This window comes from Ammospiza caudacuta, chromosome 25, assembly GCF_027887145.1.
Source record: "Ammospiza caudacuta isolate bAmmCau1 chromosome 25, bAmmCau1.pri, whole genome shotgun sequence".
Classification (NCBI taxonomy): Eukaryota; Metazoa; Chordata; class Aves; order Passeriformes; family Passerellidae; genus Ammospiza; species Ammospiza caudacuta.
The window spans coordinates 5,902,692-5,919,179 of NC_080617.1; the positions used below are offsets into that span (position 1 = coordinate 5,902,692).

General features: G+C 59.6%; 1 protein-coding gene across 1 annotated transcript in view; it reads right to left on the reverse strand.

Annotated features, from left to right (window-relative positions):
- Positions 1–11,660, reverse strand: part of ADGRB2 (adhesion G protein-coupled receptor B2) — a 30,795-nt gene extending 19,135 nt beyond the window's left edge. The window contains exons 1-4 of the mRNA XM_058819932.1: positions 10,874–11,660; positions 4,347–4,430; positions 2,357–2,521; positions 938–1,102 (exon numbers count right to left, since the gene is read on the reverse strand). Coding sequence (XP_058675915.1) covers positions 938–1,102; positions 2,357–2,521; positions 4,347–4,430; positions 10,874–11,651 — 1,192 coding nt within the window. The 5' untranslated portion in view covers positions 11,652–11,660. The remainder of the gene's footprint in view (positions 1–937; positions 1,103–2,356; positions 2,522–4,346; positions 4,431–10,873) is intronic.
- Between the last annotated feature and the right edge of the window lie 4,828 nt (positions 11,661–16,488).

Below are 16,488 nucleotides of genomic sequence, written 5' to 3' on the forward strand. Positions count from 1 at the left end.
CCTGGCATTGCTTCCAACCAAACCCAGCATCCCTGGCATTGCTTTTTACCAAATCCAGAATCCCTGGCATTGTTTTTAGCAAATCCAACATCCCTGGCACTGCTCCCAACCAAGTCCAGCATCCCTGTCATCAGTCCTTCCAAATCCATCAGCCCTGGCATCACTTCCAACCAAACCCAGCATCCCTGGCATTGTTCCCTGCCAAGCCCAAGGCTCCAGCAGCATCTCCACAGGACAGCCTTGCCCAAATCTGTGTGCCATGGGTGCCACATCCCTGTCAGAGCTGCTGCAGGAACAGCTCCTGCACTCCCTCCTGCTCCAGCTGTCACACATGGTGTCCCCATAGGGACAACATCTGAGACATGGCATCCCTGCCTGTCACCGCAGAAACCACACAGCCACCACCACGGCCACTCCTGGCACTCAGGAGGAAGCGACAGCTGTGCCACTGCCACCTGTGTGCACTCAGACCCTGCAGCCAACCCCCTTTGTCACCTCCCTGAACCCCACAACGTCCCTGTGCCACCCCAGTGCCCGTCACCGCAGAAACCCCACAGCCACCACCACGGCCACTCCTGGCATGGACCTCATGGACACGGGAGCTCAGCCACCTGTGCCACTGCCACCTGTGTGCACTCAGACTGCAGCCAACCCCCTTTGTCACCTCCCTGAACCCCACAACGTCCCTGTGCCACCCCAGTGCCAGGCACAGCAGAGGGTAGGGAAGGAGCCGCCTCCTCTGTGTTCCCCTGCCCATGATGGGGTCATGAGACCCCGGCACAGCCAGGAGCACCGAATTTCCTCTTGGATCTCCAGCAGGGACAGGACGGTGCACCGAGCGTCACAGCATCCATGGCACCCTGGCACTCAGCTGGCACCATCTCCTGGCATTCCCAGCGGGAAGAAGGATCATGGGGAGAGGGAGGGAGGTACTGACCGGGGCAGGTCTGGATATTGCAGGGCTTGGCCTGCAGCTCGGGGCCCTCGCAGCCCTTCCCTGGGCGCCGCGGGGCCGCGCAGCGCCGCGTCCTGGTCCTGGCGCCTCGCCCGCACGTCACCGAGCACAGGCTCCACGGGGACCACGGCTCCCACGCGCCAGCAGCTGCAACACAGCACAGCCCGGGGGGTTTTGCTGTTTGAGGGGGTTTGGGAGCAGGATTTGGTGTTTGAGGGTGGTCTGGGAGCAGGATTTTCTGTTTGAGGGTAGCTCGGGAGCAGGATTTGAGTGGAGACCTCAGCGATTATGGAATCAACCTCAGCCATGGCATCTGGCCCTGTGGCCACCTCCCGAATGTCCCCTGATGTCCCCAGGGCTGTCCCTTTGCCACCGCAGCCCCTCCAGCCTCCGAGGGGTCCTGGCACGGCAAACCCCTCATGCTCTGCCCAGGGTACAGCCGGGCACAGTTTCCAAATTTCTTATCCCAAATCCCTGAGCTGGCAGCGCTGCTGCAGCCTCTCTTTTGGGGTGCTGGCACTGGCGGCGCACGTCCCCCCACAGCCACACATGGGTCACCCCAATCCCTGTCAGCACACCCAGCACAATCTGCCCCTCACATCCACGGGAGCTCAGCACTCCAGGAACATCCTAAAGGATGTTCCTCCTCAAGCTCTGATGTCCTCAGGGTGCCAGGACAGGGCTGCGCTCCCTGGTACAGACACTGCATGTCCTGGGGGTGAAAATCACTCAAAACACCCCAGATTAGGACAGGGCAGTGTGGCTGCCACTGTGGCACCCTGAGGTCCCTCCTGTGTCCCACATGAGACACACGGACACCACCATGGACAGACAGGAGATCCTCAGCATCCTGCTGGAGTCACCGAGCAGCTCAGGGGGAGCCCCTGGGAATGCCAGGGTCCAAATCCCCCAGGCTCCAACACAAAGCCTTGGGGACATCCAGGAAGAGCCCACAGTTCACCAGGAGAGAGGATGGAAAGGAAATTCTCAGCATCCTGCTCGTGTCACTGAGCAGCTCAGCCCCTTCCTGCCCCACATCAGGGGGAACCCTTTGGAATGCCAGGCTCCAAATCCCCCAGGCTCCAAATCCCCCAGGCTCCAGCACAAAGCCTCAGGGACATCCAGGAGGAGCTCACAGCTCACCAGGAGAGAGGATGGAAAGGAATTCCCGAGGCAATCCCTGGCAGCAACATCCCTGACAGGGCACAGGGGTGCGGGGTACCCATTCAAGGAGAGGACGGAGGGATGCCAACAGCACTGAGAGCATCCACAACCACGCCAGGCCACCCTTCTCATCCACCACAGCACCCCGAGGACACCCCAGAGACATCCCAGAAACGCGTTCTCTCTGTCCCCGCGATGTCCCCGCCCTGTCCCCGCTGTCCCCGGTGTCCCCCGTACCTGGGCAGGTGGCGGTGTTGTTGCAGGTGCGCGTCTCCCGGAGCAGCCCGCTGCACAGCGTCCCGTAGGGAGAGGAGACGCAGGAGCGCGTCCGCACCTGGGAGCCCTGGCCGCAGGTCAGCGAGCACACGCTCCACTGCGACCACTCCTCCGCCGCCGGGTCCCCTGGGCGAGACAGCGAGCCTGAGAGCCCGCGGGGGACAGGGGACAGGGGACATGCCAGCAGGGACACGGACAGGGAGGTGGCACCAAGGAGAACAGGGGGAAGATGAGGGGGTGTGGGTGACAGGGGTGACACTGAGGGTAGCACTGAGGTGAGGCTGCAGATGGAGGTGGGGAAGGGATTGGGGCACGGGGTGGCAGCTGGTGTGAGGGACAGGGTCTGAGCTGGGAGGGGATGGCAGCACAGGCAGGGTGGGCAGGATGGGCAGTGGGCATCAGAGACAGGGTGAGCAGGGTAGGCAGTGGGCAGCATGGGCAGGGTGAGTTGGGTGGACAGGGTGGGCAGAATGGGCAGGGTGGTCAGTGGGCAGCACGGGTGGGGTGAGCAGGGTGGGCATGGTGGGCAGGGGGCAGCACAGACAGGGTGGGCAGGGAGGGCAGAGTGGTCAGTGGGCGGCAGGGACAGCATAGGCAGGGTGAGTGGTGTGGGCAGGGTGGGCAGTGGGCAGCATGGGCAGCACGGGCAGGGTGAGTTGGGTGGACAGGGTGAGTGGGGTGAGCAGGGTGGGCAGTGGGCAATATGGGTAGCATAGGATGGGCAGGGTGGGCAGCACAGACAGGGTGATCAGTGGGCAGCATGGACAGGGCAGGGTGGTCAGTGGACAGCACAGCCATGGTGGGCAGGGTGGTCAGGGTGGTCAATGGGCAGCACAGACAGTGTGGGCAGAGTGGGCAGGGTGATCAGTGGGCAGCATGGACAGGGTGGGCAGCATGCACAGGGTAGGCAGGGTGGGAAGGACGGTCAGTGCACAGCATGGACAGGATGAGCAGGGTGGGAAGGGTGGGCAGTTGGCAGCGCAGATAGCACGGGCAGGGTGAGCAGTGGGCAGCACGGGCAGCACGAGCAGGGTGGGCAGAATGGTCAGTGGGCAGCATGAACAGGGTGAGCAGCGGGCGGCACAAACAGGGTGGACAACCTGGGCAGCACGGGCAGCACAGACAGGGTGAGCAGTGGGCAGCATGGACAGGGTGGGCAGCACAAACAAAGCGGACAGCCTGGGCAGCACGGGCAGCATGGGCAGGGTGGGCAGTGGGCAGCACAAACAGGGTGTACAGGGCGGAGAGCACAAACAGTGTGGACAGCCTGGGCAGCACGGACAGCCCTCCGCCGCTCCCTCTCCCCACCCCGTCGCACGCTGACATTTACAACAACCAGCTCTTATTAAGGTTGATGATGTCTCTGAGGCTCTTGGACAGCCCAGCAGCAGAGCCCATCCGTTTAAATTAAACAGGGATGGATGGGGGAGGGCTCCAGAGGGGACCGTTTGTCCTGCAGACAAGCACAACGTGGGCTCCGCGTCACCCGCGGCGGTGACAACGTGCTGGGGCCGCTCTGTGCCACAGGAGCAGGACAGGGCCACCACTGGGGTCACCCAGGAGCTCCCAGTGGAGCAGGAACCCCGTGAGCAGCCGAGTGTGGTGGGAATTCTGCATGTGGAGCAGAGCTGGGGCTCATCCATCTCCCTGCTTGCCTCCGAGCCCTCCGACCATAAATCAGGGAGGCTGGGGAGAGGGGGGAGCAGCACGTTCAAATTACCCAGATGGATTTGCCAAATAAATACATTTGAACGAAACAATTAATAGATTTTTTTCCCCCCTGCTTTTGCTTTACAACCCTCGGAGGAAAGTGCGGAGGAAAAAATATATAAATGGAGCGAATTAAGGCAGTCCGTGGGCAGGAAGCCAAAGGGAGTCGCTCCATCTCTGTCACCCCTGGCCAGGTGCACAAGCCTGGTGTCACCAGTGTCCCCCTGCCTGTCCCTGGTACCTGTCTGCGCCATGTAGACCCCGGGTTCATCTGCTGAGCGTGGCCACTGGGTCTTCACCTTCTGGTTCTCCTCGACTGCATTGCCTAGGGGAGAGAAATGGCCAAAATGAGAGTGGGCAGGGGACAGGGATGGGGACAGGGATGGGGACAGCGATGTGGACAGGCCAGTGCAGGACATTTCAGGGATGCCTGGCTCCATGCTGACACCCCTGAGAGCAAAACCTGGTGAAGCATCACTGATCACACCCCCAGCACCCCAAATGTGTCACAGCCGGACCCCAGCCTGGGGTGCCACGTCCCTGGTGCAGGCAGGATGCCAGTGTCCCCACCGTGCCAGGCGGAGGTGCTCCCTGTCCCCACTTATCAGCTCGCTGCAGTGAGGTGGCACAAATTTATGGCTCGGCTCACCAAAAATAACAAGTGATCCATCAAGGGCACTTGGCGTGAAATTAACTGGCGTGTGCGGGGCCGGGCGGGGGACGCGGCTGCAGGCACAGGGGGGACCCCTCCCTTGGCCTCCCCCGCACCCCTGGGACGCCTCCCTGTCCTCCAGAAGGACTCCTGTCCCCAAATCTGAGCTCCCGTGGATTCATCCCAGCTGGATGCGCCATGGGGACAGAGGGACAGCGCCACCGGTGCCACCCCAGGGATGCCACCCCCAAAAATGCTGTGGTCACTGTGCTGCTGTGACAGCCAGGAGAGCAGCCAGGGATGGCACAAGCACTGCCAGCCAAACACAGCCATGTCCCCAAGGGATGGAGGGGAGGTGGCATGGGGACACCTGGCACTGCCAGCGCGCTTTGGGGACATGGTGGCACCCACTGGGACACAGAGCAGGGACACCCAGCCCCAGGCAGGGAGCACAGCATGCTCTGGCACTGCTTGTGCTGGCAAAAAGCCCCAAATTCGCTGAGTTTTGCCTTAAATTGGGATAACCCTTCAGGGCTCCCCTCTGGCACCCTCAGATCCTTGGACATCCCACTCCAGAATTCCCGGGGAAATGGGAGACACAGGGGGACACTGAGGGGATGCCCAGGGGGGTCTGTGGGGCTGAATTCCCCACGGGGCCATCCCCCTTTTGGGAGTGCCACAGCAGAGTGGTTGTGCTGTCAAAAAGCCCCAAATTTACCAAGTTTTGCCTTAAATTGGGGTAACCCTTCAGGGCTCCCCGCTGGCACCCTCAGATCCTTGGACATCCCACTCCAGAATTCCCAAGGGAATGGGAGACACACAGGGACACCGAGGGGATGCCCAGGGGGATCTGTGGGGCTGAATTCCCCATAGGGCCGACCCCCTCTGGGAGCAGCAGAATTACACACAGCGCAGCAAGAGCCCGGGGAAAGCCATAAATCCCGAGGATATACGAGGGCATTCTCCCAGGCTGTGTTCGACAGAGACACCAAATTCAATTTCCTTCGGAGAGCACTAAATCCTTGCCTGTCACCACCAGGAGGCTGCAGCCAACCCCAGCACCGCACCCCAGCCTGCCCAGGGGTCCCCCAGGTTCCCTTGGTGGGGACAAGCATGGGAGGGGATTTTGGGGACATCAGGGGTGGTTTTTGGGGACATCAAGGTGAACCCCAAGGCTGGTTGTGTCCTTGTCCCAGCAGCACCTCTCTGGGGGTTGGTTTCTGAGCAGGGATGGGTTTGGGGTGAGGAAAACCCAAAATTGGAGGTGCTTGGCCTCGACACAGCAAAAAGAGGGGGTCACACCTTTGGCAGTCTTTAGAGGGGTCACACCACCTGGATTGTAGAGCAGCAGGGTCGAACACACCCAGAGTCACCCCACAAACCTCCAACCTCATCCCTGAATCCCCCTGGCAGAGCGAGGATGACATTGGCACTGGGGACCGCAGGGTCAGGGTGTTGAATGCACTCAAAGTCACCCTCAAACCTCCAGCCCACCTACGTGGCTCCAACCTCCTCCCTGAATCCCCTGGCAGAGCAAGGATGATATGGGGCACCAGGCACTGGGGACAGGGCATTGAACACACCCAAAGTCACCCACAAAATCCCCACATGGCTCCAACCTCATCTCTGAATGCCCTGGGGGAGCAGGGATGATGTGGGCACTGGGGGACCCCGGGGTCAGGGCATGAAACACACCCAAAGTCACCCCACAAACCTCCAACACACCCAAATGGCTCCAACCTCATCCCTGACTCCCCTTGGCAGAGCAGGGATGATATGAGCACTGGGAACCCCAGGGTTAGGGCATTGAACACACCCAAAGTCACCCCAGCCCATCCAAATGGCTCCAACCTCTTCCCTGAATCCCCTGACAAAACAGGGATGACGTGGGCACCGGGGACCCCGGAGTCAGGGCATGAAACACACCCAAATTCACCCACAAAACTCCCATGTGGCTCCAACCTCATTCCTGACTCCTCCTGGGGGAGCGGGCATGACGTGGGCACCAGGCACTGGGGTCAGGGTGTTGAACACACCCAAATTCACGCACAAAACACCCACGCGGCTCCAACCTCATCCCTGACTCCCCCTGGCAGTGGGGATGGCCCGGAGTCAGGGCATCGAACACACCCAAAGTCACCCCAAAAACTCCAACTCGCCCACCCAAATGGTTCCAACCTCATCCCTGAACCCCCCCGGCAGAGCGGGTATGACGTGGGCACCGGGCACCCCGGGGTCAGGGCTGTGGGCAGGCTCTGGGCGGGCGCCAGCCCCGCGTCGCTGCGGCGCAGGAGCCGCTGAGATCAGCGCTGGGCGCCCGCCAAGCCTCGGCTCACAGGCGCCATTCAGCCCCCGGCCCTGCGTGCCACCATCCATCCCCCTCAAAGGGGACCATTCTCCACCCCGGGGGGCTGAGGGGAGGCCAGGTGGGAGCTGGGACCCCCCCCCAGCTGCATGAAGGGCGCTCTGTGATGCTGCCCCGCGGCTCGGCGCGGTGACACCATCCGTGGTGTGGCGCCAGGGGTGGCCGTGGCAGCGCGTCACCCCCGTGGCTCTGGCACTGCAATAACACTGAGCCCCCGGGCGCTCCAGGCTTTAATTGAATGTCAAATGTAATTTGGAGAAGGAGCCGGAGTTTGCGGCCGTGGCAGCCGGAGAGGCGGAATGTGGCACTGAGCCCTGCCAGCTCTGCAGGGACACCCCAGGCCAGCGCCCTGTGCCAGGCTCGGGGGGAATAACCCCGCTGAGCCACCCCTGGGGATGTGCTGGGGCCCCTGGAGGAGGATCCCGCTTCTCCATCCTATCCTAAATCACAATTCTCCATCACATCCTGCATCCCAGTTCTCAATCCCATCCTGGACCCCACTTCTCCATCCTGTTCTGCATCCCCCATCTCCATCCCATCCTACATCCCAATTCTCGATCCCATCCTGCATCACAATTCTCATTCCCATCCCAAATCCCAATTTTCCATCCCATCCTGCATCCTAAATCTCAATCCCATCCCAGATCCCAATTCTTCATCCCATCCTGGATCCTCCTTCTGCATCCTATCCTGGATCACAATTCTCCATCCCATCCTGGATCCCAATTCCCAATCCCATCCTGAATAGCAATTCTCCATCCCATCCCGGATCCCCCTTCTTCATCGAGGATCCCAGTTCTTCATCCCATCCTGGATCCCACCATCCTGGATCCTAATTCTCAATCCCATTCTACATCACAATTCTCTACCCCATCCTGGATCCCAATTCTCCATCCCATCCTGGATCCCCCTTCTCCATCGTGGATTCCAATTCCCAATCCCATCCTGGATGCCTCCATCCTGGATCCTAATTCTCAATCCCATCGTGAATCCCAATTCCCAATCTCCATGGTCGATCCCAATTCTCCATCCCATCCTGGATCCCTCTTCTCCATCCTGGATCCCAATTCCCAATCCCATCCTGATCTCCCTCCTCCCCAGCCAGCCCCAGCCACCCCAGGTGTCACCCCTGGGGCACAGGGTCAGCCAGGCTGACCTTGGGGCTGGCACCTGACCCCAACCCTGAGCTCTTAATCACCCACAGGGAGTGGCTTTTATGGGGGGGAAAATAAACCAAAACATGAAAAAAACCCATAAAATGCAATCAGCTCAAGCAGCTCCCCTCGGGATGAGGCGATTTAGAGCCCTGCAGCTGTAAGGGACCGGGGATTTACTGGGGGATCTGCCCGTAATGACATTTAGCTCCTGAAATAAATGCTAAAGCCCAATGAAATTATCTCTACACCCACCCCCGTCCAGGCCCCGCCACTTAATCTGCCGGATAAAAACCCCACACAGCCCTGTCGGGGATTGCTCCTGCCCACACATCACCCTGAGGCTGCTGAAGGGAAAACATCTGGCCAGATGTGACCCAAAATCCCCTCATCACCTCGCCGGGCTTGGCACCACAGGCACGGGCAGCACTGCGGTGTCGCAGACATCTTTTATGGAAAATCTCTTTTTTTTAGGATTTTTCCTCCTGAGAAGCTAAGAGGCCTCAGGAACAATATGTAAACATTGATTATCAGCTGCTGTGGAATGCAACAGGTGGATCTGTGATTGGCCCATTGATAGTAAAAGGTTTTAAAATCATAAAATTCGGGAGAGGCTAGACTTAGTGGGGCCCTGGAAAAATGTTAAAAATAGACTCTGAAAATGTTTAGGCTTTGTGTTTGCCAGATCGTGTGAAATTGCACCTGAGTAAGCAGTATATGATAAATTATATAACAGTTAGATGTGATTATTGTTTAATAATTAAATATAATTATTGTTTAATGGTAAGAAGAATCATGAGAAACTCTGTTAGAAGTTTGAGGGGGGCCACGAGGAGCCCATGCTTGGATGAAATCAATGTATGCAATAGAACAATATAAGTTTAATAATTAACATGAAAGTTACATAATGATAGAATATAAAATGTCGAGGTCAGATTTGGGTTTGTACCCCTGACACCCAGAGCTCTTCAATAAAAGCACCTGCATATAATCATTCTCGTGATTATGTGTTTCTGAAAGCTAACACCATGTTAGATGTTTCTAATTAATGGGCCAATCACAGCCCAGCTGGCTCGAACAGAGAGTCCAAGACAGAACTTTTGTTATCATTGTTTCTTATTCTATTCTTAGCCGGCTTTCTGAAGAAATCCTTTCTTCTATTCTTTTAGTATAGTTTCAATGTAATATATATTATAAAATAATAAATAAATCAAGCCTTGTGAAACACGGAGTCAAATCCTCGTTTCTTCCCCCAGCCCGAGACCCCTGTGAACAGAGTCACACCCCAGGGCAAGGCGGATCCTGGGGCCGGCTCCTTTATCCTCAGCCGTTCCCACAATCCCGGAACGAGCAAATGGCCTCATTCCGCCTGGTTAACAGCCCGGCCGTGACATCCTGCCTGGAATAACAAGCGCCCGGGCTGCAGCAGTCAAGGGTAATTTGCCACGGCAAAGGGTCATTTTACCTGCAAATTGTTTTCCGCGTCTCCAGCGGGGCACAGGGAGTTGGCTCCTGCTCCTGCCCCGCGCCAGGGAGGCGGTGAGTGATGCCAGGGAGCCACGAGGGATGTGCCAGAGCAGCCCTGGCATCAGCCCTGGCATGGTGGGGTCACCGTGGTGTTCCCAGGGATGGCTGGGCCACGGCAAGGGCTCAGCAAGCTGCAGCTCCATGGATTTGAACTCATATGGATTCCCTGCTCCACGCAGGGATTCCCTGCTCCATGATCAGTGTCCCACTGGAAACTTCCAGCCCTAAGGGAGCACGGTCAGGCAGGATTCATCCATGGATTTCTTGCTCCATGCATAGCTCCCTCCTGCCCTGAGGAGTGTGCCTAGGCAGGATTCATCCACCCCATGGATTCCCTGCTCCATGCACAGCTCCCTTCTGCCCTGAAGAGTGTGGTCAGGCAGAATTCACCCATCCCATGGATTCCCTGCAATTGGCACCATCCTGCCCTGGGAGTAGGCTCAGAGAAGATTCATCCATCCATCCCATGGATTCCCTGTTCCATGCACAGCTCCCTCCTGCCCTAAGGAATATGCTCAGGCAGGACTCATCCATCCCGTGGATTCCCTGTTCCATGCCCAGCTGGCACCACCCTGCCCTGGGAGTGGGCTCAGAGAAGATTCATCCATCCTATGGACTCCCTGCTCCATGCACAGTGCCCAGTTGGCACCATCCTGCCCTGGGAGTGTGCTCAGGCAGGATTCATCCACCCCATGGATTCCCTGCTCCATGCCCAGTGCCCCACTGGCACCTCGAGCCCCAGGATCCATGCATTCCACCATTCCCTACCCGATTCCCAGTGCCCCCAGGATCCATCATTCCACCATTCCCTGCCCCATTCCCAGTGCCCCACTGGCACCTCCATCCCCAGCATCCATCCATTGCACCATTCCCTGCCCTATTCCCACTTCCCACCTGGCACATTCCAGCCCCACAGAGCCCACACAATCAGGACCCACCCCCTGCCCCATAACCACCCTCCCCACTCCCCGTGTACCCCACACAGGCACGACCCACGCATTCCACCAGCACTGGCATCACCCAGAGACCCCCAGCACCACACAGGGTGCCCATCCCCGCTCCCCACTCACCGTGGGGCACCTCGGGCAGCTCCAGCTCGTTGGCATTGGCGGGATGCAGCTCGGTGGGGCAGCAGTCGGGCGCGGCGGGCACCGGGGTGGGCGTGGGGGGCCGGGTGCCGTTGCGCCGGGGCACCGGGGCGCTCTCGGCCTGGCAGCTGCAGCCGGCGTGGGTGAAGCCACAGCGGCGGGCACCGGGAGCCTGCAGGCACTCCTCGAGCCAGCGGCACAGCACGCTGCAGGTGAACTGGCTGGAGTTGTTGTTGTTGATGAGCAGCACCTCCACGAAGCGGAACTCCAACGCCTGCGGCTCCAGCAGCCGCGGGGCCGCCTCGGGCTCGGCCGCCAGGCACAGCTGCACAAAGTTCTTGTCAAAGTGCAGGAAGGTGAAGGGTCCTGTGCCCTCACACAGCTCCAGCTCGGCTTCCTCCTCCTCCTCCTGCTGCTGCTCCGGGTGATGGGAGGTGGGCGCAGGGCTGGCCTCGCCCCGGGGGTCGCAGGTGTAGTTGGCCAGGTAGTGGTCAAGCGGCAGCACCATGGGCGAGAAGTGGGTGCAGACCTGCTCCTCCCGGTTGAAGCGGAGGTAGAGCGAGTACTTGGTGGGGTCGGGGTTCTCCAGGGTCCAGGAGCAGCCCGAGGAGATGGTGGGGAACAGGTCCTTGAGGGAGAAGGAGCCGTAGAGGACGCCGGAGGCCAGGGCGGAGCAGGCGCTGGGAGCCGGGTCGAAGCCCCGCGTGAGCCACAGGACAGACGAAATCACAGCCAGTAAGAGGGGACCAGCAGCGGTCATCCTATGGCATTTGCCCTGCGGACAGACAGATGGACACATGGACAGAGGCTTACCAAGAGGTTTGGGCGCTGGGGAGCTGGGCTGGGGGTCAGCACCCTGCTCTGAGCCCGGGGACAGGGACCAAGTGGGGACATGAACCGGGAAGTGACGTGGGGTAACTGGGGTGCTGTGTGCAAGCAGCATCCCTGTTACCCCATGTCCCCTCCTGGTTCATGTCCCCACCTGGTCCCTGTCCCCATCTGCCACCTTGCAGCGTTACAGGGGACTCCTTGCAGTGCCAATGAGTGCCCAGGCTGGGGACAGTGCAGCACAGAGGTTTTTTTCACCCCAAAACCACCACAGCAGCATCCCAACCCCGCAGGTCCCCACTGCAATGATCCCCCCACCCATGGCTCACCCCTGGCCAAGCACAGCCTGGGCATGGAGCCACCAACTTCAGACAGAGCTGAAAAAACCCTTGGAGCTCATCCTGGAGCATGGTGGGGACAGGCTGGCAGCTCATGGTGACGTGCTGGGGGTGTACAGTGACGCCCCAGCAGCGTGGTGTCCCCACATCTACCCTAAGAACCAAGCACGGGGTGAGCAGTCACTGCTCAGCACAGATTTCTTGGATGCCTCTCTGGGAATGCAGAGCATGGCCATGAACAGCTTTTTAATACCTCATTAATAAAATAATGCGCGCCGTGGCCTTATTAAGCGAGCCCAGAGCGCTGCTCTACAGAGGCCGAGGCCGCCGCGCACGTGGCAGCGTCACTCAGCCCATGCCCAGGGCAAAGGGACAGCCCTGGGGACATCAGGGGACATCCAGGAGGTGGCCACAGGGCCAGATGCCATGGCTGAGGTTGATTCCAAAATCGCTGAGGTCTCCGCCCAGCCGTGTGCTGGGGATGCCGAGCTCTTGGCACGGCACGGGGGATGCTCATCCTCACCCTGAAGCAGCAAATCCTGCTCCAAAACCGCCCTCAAACACCAAATCCTGCTCCCCAAACATCCTCAAACACCAAAGCCTGCTCTCAAACGGCAAATCCTGCTCCAAAACTGCTCTCAAACACCAAATCCTGCTCCTAAACCGCCCTCAAACAGCAAATCCTGCTCCCAAACTGCCCTCAAACAGCAAATTCTGCTCCCAAACTGCCCTGAAACACCAAATCCCGCTCCCAAAACACCCTCAAACACCAAATCCTGCTCCCTCAAACAGCAAATCCTGCTCCCAAACCACCTTCAAACACCAGATCCTGCTCTCAAACCGCCCTTAAACACCAAATCCTGCTCCCGAGCCACCCCTGCCCGAGGTGCTGCTGCTGGGGCATCCCCGGCTCATCGGGAGGGACACTTGACCGAGCCTGCAGCTGGGGCCACTCCGGGGACATTAAAGAGCTAAAAATATCCCAATTCTCATGCAACAGGCTGGCGCTGGCTCCGGCAGCACGGAGGGGAGGGCTCGGTGCTGGCGTTCCCCCCTCCAGGGCACGGGGAGAGGGGCTGGGATGGAGCAGAGCCGGCTGGATTCCCCGATGCAAGTAGGGCTGAAAGAAAACTCCATTTTCCCGGATTAAAACCCTCCGGTTCCTCCGGTCTCCAGCCAGAGAAATGCAACAGGAGAGACCCAAAAGCACCGAATTCCAAGTGCAGCCGGAGCGGGGCATCCCCCACCGGTGCTGCTCGAGGAGCTGGGGTCCCCCCCCGAGAGTCGCAGCCCCCTCGGAGAGCCGGGAGAGGAGGAGGAGGAGGAGGGAGAGGAGGAGGAGGGAGAGGAGGAGGAGGAGGTCAGGCAGGGACACGCTGCTGCTCTGCAGCGAGCTCCCGGGGCTCCCGCAGCCTGGCAGGGACACAAGATGGTGCTTGCTTCCCTCGCCCAGCAGCAGCAGCGAGCAGGGAGGACGCTCCGGCAGCACCATCCCTCCATCCATCCATCCATCCATCCATCCATCCATCCATCCATCCATCCATCTATCCATCCATCCACCCACCCTCGGGGATGCACACAGCCCGCTCCTCACCTCTCCAGGCACGCATGATCCAGCTGTTCTGGGATATGCGGAGCTTCCTCCCAGCCCCAAAACCTCCTCCGGGTTGCGGCTGCCCGAGCGGAGCCACGGCCGGGGCTGCGCCGGAGCTCGCTCGGCACCAGCCCCGCTCCCTGCAGCTGCTGCAGTGAAAATATTTCGCTGATCTGCGAAGGGGCCGAGGAGATTTTTAACATCTGTGCCACGGAGTCACCCGGCTGGAGCTGCCCGGGGGTCACCATCACCCCCAGCCATCGGCACGGCGGGGACACGGAGCCCTGCGGCGTCACCGTCTGCGCTGCCCGGCTCGGGGCAGCCCAGCCCGGCCGCGGTGCCAGGGCACGGCCGCGCTGGCATCACCCCCTCTGCCCCCAGAACGGCCTCGATCCATGCGGGATGAACCCCCTGAACCACCCAGGGACCCCCCCCTGCGCCCCGCCGGTGCTCCCTGGGGGCAGCGATGCCACCCGGAGCACGGCGGGCGCAGCGATGCCACCCGGAGCGCGGCGGGCACAGCCTGGCACGCTGCAGCCCCTTCCATCTGCCTTTGTTGCCGCCCGGGCGCAGGGAAGGGGGTGGGTTTAGAGCTTTAATTAAAGCTTTTAAAGAGCCATCACAGAGCTCTGGGAAAGCGGCCGGGCGGGCGGAAGCGACAGCTCGGGCTCGCCGCTCTCCCTCCATCCCTGCCTCGCATCCCTGCTGGAATTTCGCTCCGGGAACAGCAGGATCAGAGCGTGGCACGGCTTTGCCCGGCCACGGCACGGCACTGCTCCCCGTGCACAAACAGGTTGTTTCCATGAGGATGTTTTGCTTGGATTTTGGCTGGATCCAGGTCCGGCTCCATCATCCCGGCACTGCAGGAGCGCAGATCGTGATCAGGAAAAGCCGGGGACAACCAGCGAGTCCCCAAAAAAGTGATAAATGGGCAGCGCTAAAGCATCAATAATCTGAGAAACTATTAAAGGAGATTTGGGGGTGGGGGGATGTGATTTTTAACCCAATCGTTCTTTTAACAGGCTGTAAAAAATACAAAATCCATGGGGAAAAAAATATCCGATCCAGGAAAATTCCTGACATGAGCATGGCTTAGAATAAAGGAATAAAAAGTGAGGAAGGGCTGGGGCACCCTGGATGGTTGATCCAGCATGGAACAGCCTCATTTCCCTGCCAAAAGGAACAGGAACGGCAAAGCCATGGGGCTCCATCCCATGGGATGCCATCTGTGCCCACCCAGAGGTGACAGTGACAAAGGCAGCGCCACAACGAGCAATTCCCACCAACCCGCGGGATTCAAAGGCATCTGAAAACTCCAAAGCTGCCCCAAATCACCTCCATGGGGTGTCCTGAGCCTTCCCAGCCCCTCCACCAACACACCAGCACCATTCCTGGCAAAAACTCCCCAGATATACTATCCTCCAGCCCGAAAACACGGACCCCTGCTCGGCACACACTTGCACACGCGTGTGCACACACAGACACCCAGCGGGCACAGCGATCTCCCAGCTGCTTCCACCCGCTCTGGCAGTGGGGTCCATCCCATGGGATGCCATCTGTGCCCACCCAGAGGTGACAGTGACAAAGGCAGCGCCACAAATTCCCACTGCCCTCCAACCCCTGGGATTCAAAGGCATCCAGGGAATCCAAAGCTGCCGCAAAGCTCTTCCTGAGCCTTCCCAGCCCTTCCACCAACACACCAGCACCACTCCTGGTAAAAACTCCCCTTCAATCCCCCCGAAAACACGTATCACTGCTCGGCACACGCGTGTGCAAGCGTGTGCGCACACAGACACCCAGCGGGCACAGCGCTCTCCCAGCTGCTTCCACCCACCCTGGCACAATTCCCTCAGCATCCAGGAGCACGTTTCCCCTCCCTTCCACGATTCCACATCTCCCTTGTCCCTGTGGCTCCCCGGCGTGCTGCCACGGCCCCTCCTGGAGCCGGCAGGCTGGCAGCGGTGCCGGGCTGTAATTAATGGTGCCGCTCTGCCAATCCCTGGCGCGGCCTCGCGAGCACTGGCAGGCACAGGCCTCTTTATTTATTTTCCTTAACTGCTGTTGGTGAAACTCCACTCCAAAAAGCAAGGCCGGGAGACAGCACAGAGAAATCTCCGCCGGGATTGGGGATTTGCTGTGCCAGGGAACGGTGGGTGTTGCCTCCCCTCTTGGATGTGCGCAGTTTGGGGGGGGTCCCTGGAGGCAAAACCCCCTCAGCTTCAGGGGCTGCAGCAGCCACGGTGCTCCCACAGCTTCTTCCAATGAGTTTCTTCCACATCTTTGGGATGTGGGACCCTCTTTTCCATCAGCTCCATTCTGGAGATCCAGGAAGGCTCCAAAGAGGGGTTCTGTTCTCACCCCAAAGGTGGATATTTTTTTATACCCGTTATCTCATCTAGATCCATCCCCACCATGATCTTCTGAGGTGCTCCAGGGAGAGAAGGAGCCTGGCTCCATCCTGCTCTTGGAGGACATCAAGAAGGAACAGCACAGGGGGGACACGATGGCCCTCGTGAGCAGTGAGGAGCTGAAGAGCTTCTGACATTTGGCAACCGAGCCAGGTGGCCCCAAGCCAGCCTTGTCCCCATTAGAGGATGGGCCCGTGGTAGGAAATGAGTTTGCAGGGCCTCAGTCCAAATTCCCATGGAGAAGCATCCATGTGGAGGCATCACAGCAGTGCAGGGCTGGAGCATCATCTTCCTCCAGGAAATGGGGAATCCATCCTGCAGCTCCCATCCCATCTGAAAATCCCCATGGGATGTGGGGATGTGGCAGCAATGGGGACACCCTGGCTGGAGGAAATCCCATCTGATCCCACAGCGGTGAGCTTGGTGCCA